At 40.2% G+C, this 16913-nt stretch overlaps 1 protein-coding gene across 4 annotated transcripts in view; it reads left to right on the plus strand.

Moving 5' to 3' along the window:
• Positions 1–16380, plus strand: part of SLC26A5 (solute carrier family 26 member 5) — a 41083-nt gene extending 24703 nt beyond the window's left edge. For all 4 annotated transcript variants that reach the window (XM_054055864.1, XM_054055871.1, XM_054055882.1 and 1 more), the window contains 13 exons: positions 269–421; positions 3860–3942; positions 4036–4183; positions 5892–6005; positions 6349–6426; positions 7819–7914; positions 8665–8771; positions 9972–10041; positions 11523–11615; positions 12554–12676; positions 13567–13779; positions 13976–14030; positions 14599–16380. In XM_054055864.1, the coding sequence (XP_053911839.1) occupies positions 269–421; positions 3860–3942; positions 4036–4183; positions 5892–6005; positions 6349–6426; positions 7819–7914; positions 8665–8771; positions 9972–10041; positions 11523–11615; positions 12554–12676; positions 13567–13779; positions 13976–14030; positions 14599–14741 (1476 nt within the window). In that variant the 3' untranslated portion in view covers positions 14742–16380. The remainder of the gene's footprint in view (positions 1–268; positions 422–3859; positions 3943–4035; positions 4184–5891; positions 6006–6348; positions 6427–7818; positions 7915–8664; positions 8772–9971; positions 10042–11522; positions 11616–12553; positions 12677–13566; positions 13780–13975; positions 14031–14598) is intronic.
• Positions 16381–16913: the final 533 nt, after the last annotated feature.

Below are 16913 nucleotides of genomic sequence, written 5' to 3' on the forward strand. Positions count from 1 at the left end.
AAGTTTTTGCCCGATTTGAGGATGAATGGTATTGTAAATGATTGCAAGTGCATCTGTGTCCCTGAGATACTCTGAACATCTGTGGGTTTTGGGAACAATGGAGATTTTGGTGAGACACTGATTCACTGTGATTATAAATGGAGAATAAGAACACAGTGTAACACAAGTGTACAATTTATTCTTTTGTGGCAAATTTACTAAGAAAATGAACTCATTTGAACAAATATGATCTTTATGGAGTAATTGTGATACTTCTGTTTTATTACAGAGTATAGCTGCTGTGCTTTCAAAAATAACAACAACCAATATTGCTGCGTTGATTGTTGGATTAACATGCATTGTTCTACTGTTAGTTGGCAAGGAAATCAATCTCCGGTTTAAGAAGAAGCTCCCAGTTCCTATTCCTATGGAAATTATTGTGGTAAGCCAGTTGTGAAATTCTGTAGCTAAATTACATAACTGTTCTAAAGCTGTAGAAACATTTCTCATTTTCTGTCAAATAGTATTGAGGTTTAGAGTGACTTTATGTTGAACGTGATTAATTTGAGGCTTGATCCGCTTGAAGGTACGGATAGGGACTGACGTGCTGAAGTTTTAGGCATAATATTCCAAAGAAGAATTGAAACCCCTCATGGCAATGGATAGGTAGAGATTTGTTGTAATAATCCCTCTATCCTGGAGTTTCAGAACATGAATGAGTCTCTTTGTGACGTGACTCTTGAGTGGCATTCCCCACTTGGAGTCCAAGAGCTCAGAACCATCTCTTGAAGGAAGGTGCTTACACATGCCTGTTTCAGAGGTTCTGCAGAGCTTGCTTGCCTTTTAAAATCCAGTATTGGAAAGAAAAAAATGTTACAGTAGGCGTATGCTACCAACCTCCAAACCAAGACAGTAAGGCCAGTGGAGCTATACTTGGGTCACTTAAGCAAGCTTTGGGTCAACAGTTTGCATGTCATCCATGGAGCTCCTGGAATGCATAGAGGACTACTTTGTCATAGAAATGTTAGACGTGCCAACCAGGAATGAGTCACTGCTGGACTTGCCACTCACAAACCAAGAAAACTTGCTTTGTAATATCTCAGTTAGTGATAGCCTTGGCTGCAGTGATCACGATGCTGTGGAGTTTGGGATTCTGCTGAGCATGCTGAAGATTAGTTCAAAGACAAAGGTTTTGGAAGGGATTCCATGGGGGGCTTCCATGGGGTGGATAAAGGAACTAGCAAGTGCAAAGAGTTTTTCAAGAATACTCTCCTGGAAACACAAGAACAGTTCATCCCCTTTAAAGGTAAGGGAAGTAGGTAAATTAAGAGTAAAATTACCAAGAGGTAAGTGTACCAGAGATGCAAAAGCAGATGATTGTCCGTTGAGAACTACAAGGATATTGCCAGGGCATGCAGCGATGCAGTTAGAAAAGCACAAGTTCAGCTAAAATTGAAATTGGCCGTAGATGTCAAAAACTACAAGGAAAGTTTCTTCAGGTATGTAAACAACAAACAGAAACAGAAGGAAGTTATTGGCTTAGTGTTTAACAGGAGAGATGAATTAGTCACCAACACTGCTAAAAAGGCAGAGTTCTCAGCACTTTCTTCACCTCTGTCTTTATCAGCACTCTTGGGCCTTGGGGGGCAAAAACAGGTTAATGCAAACACAGACCCACTATCAATGGAGGAAGAGTTGGTATGCAAACTATTACAGGAGCCTGACCTCTACAAAGTGATGTGCCTTGACAATATCTATCCAAGAGTGTCAGGGGAGCTGGCTGACATCATTGTGAGACCATTCTCCATAATCTTTGAGAAGTCATGGAGATGGGCAGGAGTCTCGGAAGACTGTAAGTAGTTTAACGTCACCCCCGTCTACAAGAAGGGCTAAGAGGATGATCCAGGAAATTATAGGCGCTTCTGTCCCTCGGAAAGTTATGGAACTTTCCTAATGGGGGCTATTACAAGTCAAATGAAGCACACGATTGTGAAAAGCTGGTATGGGTTCATCAAGGGCAAATTGTGCTTGGCAAACTTAATTGCCTTCTATGACAAAGTAACCTGCTCGGTTGATGAGTGGCAAGCAGTGGACATTAGCTGCCTGAATTTCTCCTAGGCTTTCAGTAATGGTTTCCCACTGCCCCCTAATAGAGAAATCAATGTGTTACAATCTGGAGAAGTGGTCTGTGCGGTGGGTGGGAACTGGCTATGGTCTGTGATCTGGATTGTGGGACCAAGGGTATCTTGATGAAGTTTGCTGGTGATACCAAATGGAGTGAGGGAGTGGACACCTTGGAAGGGAGAGCTAGACTGCAGGAATACCCAGCTGGACTGGAAGAATGGGCTAACAAGAACCTTCTGAAGTTCAGCAAGGGCAAGTGTAAGATCTTGCATCTGGAAAGATAATCCAGGAGTGCAGCACAGGCTGTGATCTATGCAGCTAGGGAGCAGCTCTGTAGAAAGGGACCTGGGAGTCCTGGTGTACAACAAGCTCAATATGAGCAAACAGTGTGCTGACTCGCTGTCATCACCAGCAGAGAGAAAGAAGTCATCTCCCACTCTACTCAGTGCTTGTCAGACCACATCTGGAACACTCTGTTCAGCTTTGGTCCCCAGTATGCAATAAAAAAGATGCGGACTGATTGGAGATGGTCTAAAGAAGGGCCACAAAGATGATCAAAGGACTGGGAAGCCTGCTCCGTGAGGAAAGGCTGAGACAACTGAGTTTGTTCAGCCTTGAGAAAAGAAGGCTTAGGGAAGACCTTATCACCATTTTCCAGTATTTAGAAGGTGGCTGCAAAGAAGATGGAGACACCTATTTTTCAAGGAGTCACATGGAAAAGATGAGGGGTAATGGGTACAAATCACTGGTGGGGAGATTCCATTGGGACACAAGAAGAAAACTTTTTACAGTGAGAACTATCAGCCATTGGAATAATCTCCCTAGAGAAGCGGTGGATTCCCCAACATTAGACACTTTTAAGATTCAGCTGGACAGGTGCTGGGCCATCTTGTCTAGACCGTGTGTTTGCCGAGAAAGGTTGGACCAGATGATCCTTGAGATTCCTTCCAATCTGGTATTGTATGATTCTAAAGAAGGGAAGGAAGCATTTGGACATACCTTACTTTCTCTATTTCTGAGACTGATAACTGACTGCAACATTGATTCTGTTTCATATGATTACTTTAAAATATATGGATAAAGCAGACTATCCTAATACACACAAAGCCCACATCTTGATAACCTTTCACCTTTAGAAGTGGTTTAGTGATCTACCAAAAAGTAGATCTCAGATGGCTAGAGCTTTCAAACAACCTGCACAAAATCAGAGACTAGAAAGGTAATAACCAAAGGTATAAATGCAATCTAGATAGAAGGAACAAAGAACAGGGATGCATTTGAGAAATGATGAAGGTGGTGTAATAGGGTGTTGTTTGACAGTAAAGCCATAGCAAAGTGATCTTACACCTGTTCATTTCACTGCTGCTGCTCCAGTTCTGTTTACAGATAAATATGCACATGAAATTATGGTAGTGCAGCCGTCCTTGGCTTATCCTTGCATTTAATTTGCCAGTGCACACTGTTCTGCTTAGGCTTGGCTCAGGCAAAGGGGGTTTGAGTGATTCAGATCATACCATAGCATGTTCCATTAGCCATTTCCAAGAAAAACCATAAAATCAGTGGGGGTTGATGACGGAGGGAAAATTGTGAGCTTACACTTTTTTATCTTCTTTACCCCTTAGCCCTCAGAAAACTGGTTGACAAATAAATATAATCCCTTGTGTCTGTAATTAATAATAAGCTCACTGTTATTGGTTCTTCAGTTGGCTTTATCTCTCTTTAGCTAATGTTTACAAATGTGGTTTTGGATTTTTAGGTAATTATTGGCACAGGAGTTTCAGCTGGAATGAATTTGAGTGAGTCATACAGAGTCGATGTTGTTGGGAATATACCTCAAGGGTAGGGATGATACATTCTTATTCAAACTATATCTTTTCTGTATCATGTGTAGCTTTTATTGTAGTGATTTGTAAATACTTGTTTTCTCTCTAGATTACGTCCACCAGCAGTTCCCGAGATTCAGCTGATCCCAGCAGTATTTGTGGATGCAATAGCAATAGCAATAGTTGGGTTTTCGATGGCTGTATCAATGGCCAAGATTTTTGCCCTTAAACATGGTTACACCATTGATGGGAATCAGGTAAAAGTATTTGGATTGCCTTGTTGAAAATTCTCAGTGGTACCTTTGTTTCATAATTAAAGTAGAATGAGATATTGGAGGAAAAAGCTTTTCATTGCTAGTGGAATCAGGTCAGGTATTTTACAGCCTACACATTTAAACGTCAGAAATATTTTAAGATCTACTGGCTGTATTTTACTAACCAGTTTCACTTCTAGGTACACTTTGGGAAACTTGCTTCTGTTAGACTTGGGCTTATACGCAAAAATTAATTGTTGAGACAAACGTAACAGCTTCCTGTCATGATGGACAGCTACTTTATCTCTACTTTATGTAATAGAGCGGAGCATCGAGTTTCCATGTGATAAATACAATGCCTTACATATCAAAGAACTGTTACCTGAGGTTCAGAAATTGCAATTATATTTTCGTTCTATTCCTACCCATTGCAAATAGGCAGCTTATAATTTTCTGGGGCAGTAGTTGGCCCTGTCCATAATTAGCATTCTGATTGTGATTTGAGCGATAAACGCTGTGGTTAGGGACTCTCTAAAACTACAGCAATATGTCATCCTCACCTACTCTGTCCGGCCTGTGCAGTTTAGAATCAGTATCGCAATTGGATTATTAGTTAATAGCATTGTGGTGTCAAGGGAGACGGGGAGTTTATATGCTCTAACATATTTCCTTGAGCAAGGATTTGACACAGTGCAGATCAGTTGTTCCCCGTTCTTGAAATGGCTCTCTTCCTCCGGGAGTAAATGGAGTTTAAATTGCTTTGACCTACGGAGTTTTACATCTGGTCAGATGAGTCTCATCCTTCATGACACTGTTCTCTTACCTAAAGAGAGAAGAGGACAGATCCGTAGCTGCATGAATGGAATCAGCTCTATTTACATTACTTAAAGTAATCATTGCTGAGCTGAGTTAAGATCTTTTCCTCAGGAAGTGCCAAATGCTACTTTCACCTGCAATGTTCAGCTATAGAACTCTTTGTCACAGGAGGCAGTGTGTGCTGAATGTTTAAATGAATTAAAAAGGATTATACAAATGCAAAGAGAAGCTTATTGAGTACTCTTAAAAACAACTCAAATCACCTAGTTACAAATAGGGGGATGTAATCTGGGGAGGCCTCATTACAAGCAAATACTTTCTTAGGTGTCAGAAACATAGTACTGTGGTAGATGAAGCTCTGATCTCTCTCATGATAGCAGTTCTCATGTGGGATCTTCCTGATGAAGCAGTGGACACATTGTTTTTTATGTACAGCAATGGATTCACATGCATTGAAATACAGCCAAGGTTGCTCTTGGTTCTACTAGTGCTAAACAGTAGTTTAGGGTGGGAAGCAAAGAACAATCTTTGTAAGAGAAACCATTTATCATGTATATTCAGGGTTAAAATTCACATTATCCTGAAGTGGAAGAAATCCTTTAAACAATGTTGTCATTCATTTTAGTTTTCAGTCTGACTCATTACTGTAACATTTAAGGATGGAAAATGTCTGCAACACTTCATCAGATACTTCTTTTAACAGATGATTTAGCATGCATCAACTTGCACATGTGCAAGAACCAAAAGTATAAGCTACAATAAGGTTGCTTATTCTCTACAAGGTTGCTGGAAAGCACTATAAATAAGATGCTGTTGTTGGTATGTTTGGATAGCTCCAGCTTTGTACACTTGCTAATTATAACCAACTTTTGTTTTGCTTTATTGTTTAACACAGGAACTTATTGCCTTGGGAATATGCAACTCTGTGGGGTCATTTTTCCAAAGCTTTTCAGTCACTTGCTCAATGTCTCGGAGTCTTGTGCAGGAAAGCACTGGCGGCAAAACTCAGGTAAACCAAAATTTTGAGCTAAACAAAGTTTGGTTTTTGGAGCTCCAAAGTTAAAGTCTGAAGCTTCACTAGATTGCTAAATTTCTCTGCAAGGAGAATTTCTCAGAAGGAATAACTGGAGTTCCCCACGTTTCAAATCTGGTTTAGACCAGGATAGAAAGTTCCATGACAGCCAAAAAGGTGAACTGTGTGGAAGCATCAAAAGTTACCTGAACAGCCAGCCTTGTGGAAACCACAAGAGGGGTTAACTAAACACTTTAGTTTAGCTAAACTAAAGTTTAGGTTAGCTAAACTAAGTGCCTTTGCAGGCACTTAGAAATTATTTTTGGCTTCTTTTGTTCAGATTGCAGGTGCTCTCTCTTCCATTATGGTTCTGTTGGTAATTGTGGCTATCGGATACCTCTTTGAACCGCTTCCACAGGTAAGGGAGTTTTGTCTGTTAGGGATTGCATTGTCAGTGAACAAAGGCCAGTGAGTATTCCTTAAAAGGAGATCGTGGTGTGATTAGTAAGAAACACAGGCCTTGATCCATAAACCTTTAAATTTTGTATGCATTTTTGCTATAAATTAGAGTAAAAATTAATAATATTTTGAAGGGCCCAGCATGTTTTTTTGTTGTTGAATAATTTAGGTTGGAAAAGACCCTTAAGATCATTGAGTATAACCATAAACCCAGCACTGCCACATCCACCACTAAATCACATCCCTAAGCATCACATCATATGACTTTTAAGTACTTCCAGGGATGGTGACTCTACCACTTCCCTGGGCAGCCTGTTCCAGTGCTTGTCAACTGTTTTGGTGAAGAAATTTTTTGTAATTTCCCATCTAAACTTCCTCTGGTGCAACTTGAGGCCATTTCCTCTTGTCCTATCACTTCTTACTTGGGAGAATAGACTAACACCCACCTCACTACAACCTCCTTTCAGGTACTTGTAGAGAGCAATAGGGTCTCCCTTCAGGCTCCAGATTAAACAGCCTCAGTTCTGTCAGCTGCTCCTCATAACAATTGTTCTCCAGACCCTTCACCAGCTTCATTGCACTTCTTTGCACACGCTCCTGTGCTTCATCGTCTTTCTTGTAGCGCGGTGCCCAAAACTGAACACAGTATTTGAGGTGCGGCCTCACCATTGCAAAGTACAGGGACGCGATCACTTCCCTGCTCCTGTTGGCCACATTTGAATGCAGCATAAGAATTCTGGGAAGAGGTTAGAAAGTTCAAAGAAAGTAATACCTCAGCAAGGAAAGGGTTGGAGCTGGGTGATGGCTAAGGATAATTATTTGGTTTTGTTGCAGTTTTACTTATTTGTATAAAAATGTATATGAATAAATATATTCTGACTTTTTTTAAAAAAAAAAGTTTATTTCTGGTGATAGGCATAGGATGATATGCAATTCCTTTTTCTTTTTATAGGAGATGTGCCTTGAGTTATACCCGTATGACTGTTATGGTATATCGTTGCAGTATATGGTGGAGAAATTTGAGTTTAAGATTGTAGTCTAGCTGCTTCAGGCACTAGAGGCACTATAATTGCAGCAGCATGGAGCTCAGGAATATGTGATTTCTCTTGACAGGAAAGAGTAAATCAAACTTTACTGACTCTGGCTTGCCATTTCATTTCTGCAGCTTCAGTAAAAGCTTCTCTACACTGAATTACTTGAAAAGTTGCGCTTTTTAAATGGAACATCCATTCAGTAGACTTGTAACAGTTGTGTGAAGCACAGGAATAGAGATTTTTGTGATACTTTGAAGTTCTTATTTGGTGTTGGGTTTATTTTGCTACTGAAAATTACATTTCTGTAATATTCTTAGACAGTGCTAGCTGCAATTGTCATGGTGAACCTGAAAGGAATGTTTAAACAGTTTGGAGATGTCGCACACTTCTGGAAAACCAGTAAGATTGAGCTGGTGAGTACTGCACAGCTCAGAGCATATATTTTACCGTACTAAATTTGTTGCTTCTCTTCTTCCTAACCCCCATAACAGGGTAGAAGCTTCTCAAGAAGTTACAAATTGGTTTTGCCTTGCAGATGAACACAAGGAGAGTGATCTGTTGCAGACAGGAATGGTTTTGTTGTTGTTCAACAACCTTTAACTCGGGTCAGAAGTAGTTTGGTTGCAGTAAAAGCAAAGCTTTTGCACTATTGCTATAGGAACTGCACTAAGGGCTGTAGGAATGTCTGAGAAGAATTTGAAAAACAGAATAACAAAGAAAACTGCTTGAAAGTATTTGCCATTTTTTAAGACAAACCTGGCTGGAGTAGGCCAGAACTAAAAGTGTATCGGAGGGAACATTTTGGTGTAATTTTCTTCCTGGATTAACTGGCTGGTGGAAGTGAGAGCTGTTTGCAGGCCTTAAATATATTTTTTTTGTTATCCTAAGGTATATGGAATCTGATAGTAACAGAAGTTTCCTTGGAGAATGGGACTTAAGATGTTAATTAATATGTGACAGTTTGCCAGATGTTATATTAGTGTGCCTTGAGCTTTTATGCCCTTCTGAAAGGTTAAAGCAATTATAGTCTGCTATCGTGATGGATTACCTTATAGCCTACTCCTGAACGGAAATTAGACATAGGTTTGAGGTTGAATTATGCCATTGTTTTTGCTGTTAATAGAAAAAGATGCATAATAATTCATACCTTTTCTTTGTTTTAGGCCATCTGGGTGGTAGCTTTTGTGGCTTCTCTTTTCCTGGGACTAGACTATGGTTTGCTTACTGCGGTAGCATTTGCAATGATAACGGTTATTTACAGAACACAAAGGTCAGATTTCTTCTTTATCAAAATTAGAGTTTGCTGATCTTCTATGTGATTTTATTTGTTTAAGGGGTGCAAATAAACACATGACCTTTCCACCCTTTTCAGCTGCATGCAGTATAGAATCTACTTCATAATGTAGGTCATGCCCTGTGGCTCTGATCCAGGGTTCACATTTTGTTTTTCTGAGAACAAAATTTCTAGAGGACATGAACTTGCAATTTCAATAACGAACATAAGATTTTAGGTTTTAGGTTTCATATATTGGTTAATCTTCTTTACATTGTTAATGCCCAGAGTTTAGAACTTCAAACCTGCTTGATGCCGGTCTCACTAAATGATTACATTTCATGTGCGCTAATTGTCACAGTCAAGGAGTTCTGTCAGTTTATCTCTATATGAATGTTTAGGTATTTTGTAAGAGAGTTCTAATTAATCAAAAAATCATGCCTGCACTTCAAGTTTTTCAAATCCCTTCTCTTTCCCCATTCAGAGTGACAAAGCTTTTTACTGTGAAGCTTTCCAGGGTCTACAGCAAAATGATTTCTTGCATGTGTGGATAAGAGTGTCATGTAAGGCTTCTAGGCTCAAGGTGTGGGACATCTAGGTGGAAAATATGAGAGTCTTGGTTTCAGTCTGCATTAGAATGAAACCAAATTCTGAATTTCCAGAAAATTTTCAGAAATTCTGCATGAGAGTACTTTTCTGCTGTCTCTATACCATTTTTGTTCTTGCAAACAGAACAGTAATGTACTCCGCTGTCTCCCTACTCATGCTTTGGGAATATTGATCTGTTCAGGCACTGTCCAGGGAGCAGAGTGGCTCTTTGAAATCGCAGCATGTTTTCTGCCAGTATGAGTTCCCATATTTGCAAGAGAGTCAATGGAATTACAACAGTTCATGCTGAAGAGAATTTGCCCTGTGCCTTTGTATGCTTTTGCCCATGCTTTGCAGAAAATAACAACATTACAGTGCTAAGCTTATAAATTGGTTTTGTGCTGACAGAAGCAAACTCGTCTGGTCACCAAATGGTCCCTTTATTGTGTGCCTGCCATAAACCTACTGCATCTGACCATATTTAGATAAGCCACTACCAGACAGGCACTGCAGCATGACCATTTAAAATAAGTCTCAATCTGTATTGAATACTCCCTTTTCCACTTTATAAGTGATAATACTGAAACATTTGCTTCCATTTCTCTTTAGTCCTCAATACAGAATCCTCGGTCAGATTCCTGGTACTGACATCTACTGTGATGTGGAAGAGTACGAAGAGGTAGGGGTGTGTTCTTCTGCATTGAAGAGTTTTATGTAGCAGAGCAAAGGTGACTGTGGCAATTTGCTGCTTAGCCCTACCATACTGCACATACAGTGTTTGCCTAGCATTCACCTGTGTGAATATATATATATTACAATATATTATATACATGAATATATATATATTGTACTATATATTATATATATATATATATAATATATATACGTGAATATATACTACATATACTACAATATATACACTTGACCAGGTGATCAGAAGAGACCTTTACACTAGTTCCGTTGTACTAACTTGTACAAAATGGTAAGGTCTGTAGGAATACCACTGCTAAACCTGTTACATACACAAGTGCATACAAGACCACCTTCTTTATTTGTGTGGCGGTATTGCTTGAAATCCATGGAACCCAGAATTCAAACTGACGTGTTTGCACAAACTGTTCAAAACAGCATCTCCTTACCTCTACCCATCCCCTGCTCATTAAATGTCCTTGATTAATGGCACAATTGTTTGCTATGTACTTAGCTTCTTATAAATGCCATTTTATTCAGCCAGAAATTGGTGAAAGCATTACTTTTTATCAATACAATGGATATTAAAATGCTGTATTTATTCACAGAGCACCTAAAATTTTCTCTGCTCTCTGCCATGTTCTCAGAGATACTGCTGTGAAGGCCACATCCTTCTTTACTAAGGAACCAGTCTGTAAAAAACTGTGTGTAAAGATGATCCTGTGATCTGTGAACATTCTCTCACCAGCAGTTCTGCTTTGAATGTGATACAAAGCATAATTATATGTGGATGTGTTTATAGCTGTATGCAAAGAAGAGGGGGGCCCGTTTTTGTTATACTGAATGCAGTTACCGTTTCCTCCTGTATAAATACAGGGTTGGCAGCATATGGGAGGCTGGATCTTTGCTGCTCGCCAGGTCATTTGCATGTAAAATGTCAGAGTGCACCCTTTTTAGAGACGACTTCATTTAAAGTAGAGGAAAGAAGTGACACCAAGACCTATCTGAAGGCCTGTTTAAAGCCAAAGATTTGAAAGGCTCTTCTTTTTTTTGGAACCTGAGGAGCCAAGAAAGAGAAAGGGAGAAAGAAGTCACTATGCCTGTAGAAAGGGAGGCTAAAAGGAAGCATTCCTAGATCTGCAGGATTTCCCAATGTCAGCTCCCAATAGCAACATTAGAAAACTGCAAGTATTTAATTCCTTTTTATGGCTGTGCATTTCAATGTCATAAAAAAAGGAGAAATGTTACTTGGCATTGATTATGTGCAGTACTGCTCTGGGAAAGGGAGAGGTTCTGATATTCTGACGGGCTTTGCTCACAACAGTGCTAGTCTTTATTTCACACACGCAGATAGCCTTTCAGAGTTGGCTGTTGGGCTGCTGCATGTTCATGTATCTTGTGATCACACAGGTGTTTTTCTTGTAGTGCAGGAAACCCTTAACAGTACACATCCAATATTCTTTTCCTTAGGTTAAAGAATATCCTGGAATAAAAATATTTCAAGCTAACGCATCACTTTATTTTGCCAATAGTGATTCATATACCAGTGCACTGAAAAAAAAGGTGAGTAAAGCAAATTCTTTAATGTCTGTGTCTTGAAAGTTTAACCTGGCTTCTGAAACGTGCTCATCTTTCAGCTCCTGTAGTGTAGCCCCCATCAGTGTGTTTCTCAGCTTGTGGCCCCGGTGATCGGTAAAATAGTAGAAGGTGACCCTCCAGCCAACTGCAAGTCATCTTAGGAAGCAACAACGTGGTGGGAAGGGAATAAATGGACAAAGTGTAGCTTAATACTAACTGCTTGTGAATGAAAGTCTGGTGGTTGCAGAGCACGATCTGGATGAACACAGTTTTTCTTCAGAAGGAAACAATTAGTTGCTGAAATGAAAACAAAATGTCTGGGAGCACAATCTTCCTTCTTCGGTGACAAACTTTAGTGGAGCATAAGACCGTAGGGTACTGTGGACATTCAGTGCTGTCACAAGAAACAAATTACCCGCATACAAAGTATGCCTCACCTCCCATCTAACCTGTGTTTGACTGAGTGGGAATGACAATAACAGAACTAGCTAAGGGCAAACTGCCTGGCCTAGTAGCAATTGCACCCGTACTAACTTCTGAAAACTTTTTCTGTAGCTCCCATGATGAGTCTTGTACAAAACAGGTGGGTGGTACTTACCTTCACAAAGCGAGAAGTAGTAGTGATTTATGTCCAAGTGCACTTCTCTCCCCTTTGCTCTCTGCACTCAAATCAGCATTTGGTTGAAACATGGCACACTGATTTCTGGAAAAGAATGTGATCAATCTCTTCCTCATCTTGTTAACACAGTGCTTGCCAAGATTATTCCTTCTTACTTAATACTGTTCTCACACCCACCAAGGGAACTGAACAATGTGGGCTTGTGTTTTAAATTTATGACAGTGATGAATTCAGTGCTAATTGATACTGCAGTATCACCCTAACAAGCTGAATCTCCTCGGATTGTGCTTTCTTTTCATGACAGACTGGAGTGGACCCTTGTGCCATATTAGCAGCAAGGAGAAAAGCTCAGAAGAGGCATGCCAGGGAAATAAAGGCGGCAAATAAACTCAGAAAGAAAGCTGTATTGAAACTAGTGAATTCTTCGGTAAATATTTACCTCTGCTTTATCAGCCAACATGCTGCTTTCTGCTGTTACCACTCTTGTTCATACAAGGTGCAGAGTATCACGCAGGTAGGAAAGCTTAGGGACCAAGAACTGTGCAGTGCGACAGGCTACTGAGGGAACAGCATAAGGATCAGAGGCTCATGGCTGGATTGGGTAATTGGGTTGAACCTTGATGACATTCAGGTAGCACGTGACAGAGCAGAGCCTTTACCACGATGTCATACTGTCTCAGCAGTGGTGTCAGCAGAAATTGGAGGTACCCTACCTCTGCCCCTCCCCACACATTTGGAATAATCATGCAGAAATTCAATGTAACAAAATAAATTCAAATTAGCAGCCCCTGTAATAAGAAGGTGCCATTTGCACTGCTGATCCTGGTGTGGCTAAGTGAGGGGGGTACCTGGAGAAGAGTTGTTTGAAAAATGCTGGTGGTTTTGTGCATCTTTAAATTCACCCCATGGTGGGTCCTGACGTATGCTTTTTACCATGAGAAACCAACCAAATGCCTCAATTAAGAGCCAAATTGCTGATGCTTCTGTTGAATATATAGGCTGTGATAGGATTAGCAGAGATAAGGCAAAGAAATAGAGTAAAAACATACAATCAGGTGTCAGTGTTTGAAGGAAGTAGGTAATTTACTCTTACAGGTTTAAGCTGCTTGCATGTGACTGTAGAAAGACTGGGCGTAAAAGAATAAACTTTGCTACATGTAAGATACGGAAATATGTGTGCGTATAAAGCCCGTTTCTGTAAAGGTTAGGAGCTGTGCACCTTTTAAAGGCTGAAAAAACAGATGAGTATGGAGAGGAAGGAGATCTGCACTGAAAAAGCATTGGTAGTAATTAAGCTTTATTTATCTTCTCTCCCAGACTAACGATGTGGAAGCAAGTGTAAAACATGAGATAGCAAATGATGAGTTACCTGTAAATGGAAAATTTGCATCTGAAGATGCTAGTGTACAGGACACGTCTCCAGATGAGCATGAACATTTTGTGGAGCCTAAACCAAACATCCATTCTTTAATTCTGGATTTCACACCGGTGAACTTCGTGGATTCAGTTGGAGCAAAAACGTTAAAATCAGTAAGCAGAGCTTTTTTTTCCCCAGGAAAACCCATAGAAAACTTGAGATACCTAATAGGGAACCTGTCTGTAAGTTTTAGCTGAATGCTGGGGCATGTGGACTGTGCAGCTTTCACAACAATTGGCTTACATCTTCCAGAACTGCAGTGTGTAAAATGAAATAGCTGTGCTTAACTTCATTTTAACTGTGTTGCAGATTATAAAAGAATACAGAGAAGTTGGTGTCTGCGTCTGCATTGCCAGCTGTTCTGGTGAGTTGTGATTTTTTGGTTGTGAGCTTTATGGGAGAGATTGTGTTTTATCTCTTTCCCTCTAGCCCTGAATTTTCTGTTGCCACGTGCCTTAGTAGCATCAGCACTTCATTAACATAAAATTGGAATAAAATTGGATTTGAGGAAAAGCAACCCAGTATGCAGTAGAGCCTTCACTTTAGTAAAAATAGAGCACTGATGTCATGAGCTCTATGAGGACTAGATCCTGCTCTCATTTATTCCAGCTGGCAAATCGTAAATGCCACACCGCATTTTGTATCTTGAAATTGTCCTAATAACATAAAGAGGAGAAAAGCCTGCAATATTCCAGGTTTCTATTATTTGGAATTGTAGCATCTTCTGCCAAAAATAGGCCTCTGTGTGTGTCTGGATAAGAGAATTACCTGTTTGGAGTAGAAAGTAGCATGTGATCCACTCAGCTATTTTAAATGTCTTAAGTAATAACAAGTAAGGGAAGAAGTTGTTGTCTTCCTCCTGAGATACTGTTGTCTTCCATCTTTGTTCTTTAGTTTATGCACTGATGCCATGTTTGGTTTTTATTTTGTAGGCCCTGCTCTGATTGAGCTGACAAGACTGAATTTTTTTGATAGCACTGTAACAAGAGAGTTGCTCTTTCACAGTATTCATGATGCTGTCCTTGCTTGCCAAGTGAAAGACAGGTCTGTTTCACAGGCTGATGTTGACCTCTGAGGAGTCGCATCAAGTAGAACGGAAGCCAGATTTATGTTGATGGAGACTGTTTCTGAATATGTAATTTGCACAGTTTAAAGAGAGCCTAAGGCTATTTGTGTCTACGGGTACAGGGTGGTGCTGATTTTCTGTAGAAAAAGTAGATAAGGAGTTGGAAGCCTTCATGCTCTTGAATTTGTTCCTTCAATCAGGGTATATCCTTCCAACAACAAACAAGCAAACAATTATGTGAGACAAGAAAAACCCATGCGTTCTGCTACAATCAGAATCTGATAGACAAGGTGACATTCCTATTCCCGTTGAGAAAATGGGCACTTTAACTCACTACAAGGTGGAATCTTGCAGGAAATAACTGTTCTGCAATTGCAATGCACTGTACCAGTGTCTTTAAAGAACTTTCTTAGATGACTTTGAAAGCCTGATGTCAACATCTGCATACAACAGATTCATATAAATCATAATAATCTGCCAGCTGGATGAATTCACACTGGTGGCATTTAGCTGCTGTTCTTTTTAAACCTGGATGGTACAGTTATTTTTTTAAAATACCTAACGTGTCTCAACTATATTCAACTCTTCATTGCCTGAACGTTGTCACTCTAAGTGAACTGTAAATTAAAAACCCAGTGTTTCATCATTACATATCAATATGGTACTTTCACTGCCACTAGTTACACTTCCTACAAGAGTTGATTTTAAGCTAAAATTAGTTTGGCTTCAAAGCTTGAAGACAAAACTGGCTTAAGGCAGGAGTGGAGCCTATGAAAATTAAATTAAGAACTGATCTCCTATCTGCAGTCTCTTAGGTGGAATAAAACCAGACAAAGTCTAAAGTTTCAGTGCTTGTCTGTTGCCCAAGATACCTTCCTATCAGAAATGCTGCTTCTGCCTCAGTTTTTAAGTGCTCTGCAAAATAGATTTCAGTAGAATTCAAAGATGTTAATTGTTTGGCTTCTTTGAAAGAAACAGTAGTGAAGAGTTGGTGTGTTTTCCTGTTGTCTTCACAACCTGGCTGCCACGGTACTGCTTCACTTCAGGTGTGAAGTGAACCATGGAAATGTAATTCAAGCCAAAGAAAGAAATCCGCGATGTCTGTATTTCCCTAACAACAATCGCTCTGAATCTGAGCAGAGGTAGGAACCTAAAAGTGTTTCTTTGTACGTTATTTTGACAGCAGAGGAAAGTGGAGTGCCAGTGGCATTTCATTTACCACTCTCAAATCAAAGGTCCTGTGCATAAGGGAATTCAAATGACTTCCTTTCTTCTGAATACTTTTATTTTGCTTCAAGCTCTGCTGCAGTTAGGGCTTGCTTCAGGTCAATCAAGTTTCCCAAGAACTGGGGCCAGTCAGAAGAGGCGTTTGCTTTCCTCAGACTCCCCTGCCAATAGGGATAGGAAGCTTTCTGCATCAGAAATTACTGCTTAGCTGGAGTTCAAAGGATGAATTGGATGCACGATAACACATTGTGCGTGTTTATTTAAACAACTTTTGGTACATTTTATAATGTTAACTACTTCGACAAGACTTTTATCTACACACAGTATATTTTTCTACTTTCAGCTTGTTGCAGCTTCAGTTTTTAACTACGTAGTCTCTTCAATTCAAAAGTCCTGTCAACTTCTGAAATAAAGCCATGATCATGACTTGTCACAGTTTTCCACTTTGTGTTGGTGTCTGTATGTGGAGTGAGCCAAAGTCCCCGGGTGCAAGTGCCTGTTGCTAAGGGGCGGGCTGGGAAGGGTTTCCACCTCCATCCACGTCCTCCCTCCTGCTCCTCCCCCTCCTGGCTCCCCATCCACATGAAGCCCTGTCCTTGCCAGGCTTCACAATGATGCATTTGCTGGGCTGCTGCCGCTTGAAAGCCTTTGTCCAGGAACATTCTGGATCCCAGCACTGTGCTCCTGGCAGCCTTCTGACCAGTCTTTTGCTGTGCTTTGCTGCCACCACCGGAGCTGCTTCCTACTCACCAACCTAAGTTATCAGCTGGAAAGTAAACCAACTTCCTCATCCCTATACGGATTAACAGACTGTTAGCTATAAATTCAAATCCTACCTGAGGCTTTTCAGTGCTGGATTAAACAAACCCCCACCCTTTAAACTTGTACCAGGGCTCATCTCTTTCTCCTCTCCCATATGTCTGTGTTGACAGGGTGGTGCCCCAAATGTCACTG

The sequence above is a fragment of the Cuculus canorus genome, chromosome 1, assembly GCF_017976375.1.
Source record: "Cuculus canorus isolate bCucCan1 chromosome 1, bCucCan1.pri, whole genome shotgun sequence".
In the NCBI taxonomy this organism is placed as follows: Eukaryota; Metazoa; Chordata; class Aves; order Cuculiformes; family Cuculidae; genus Cuculus; species Cuculus canorus.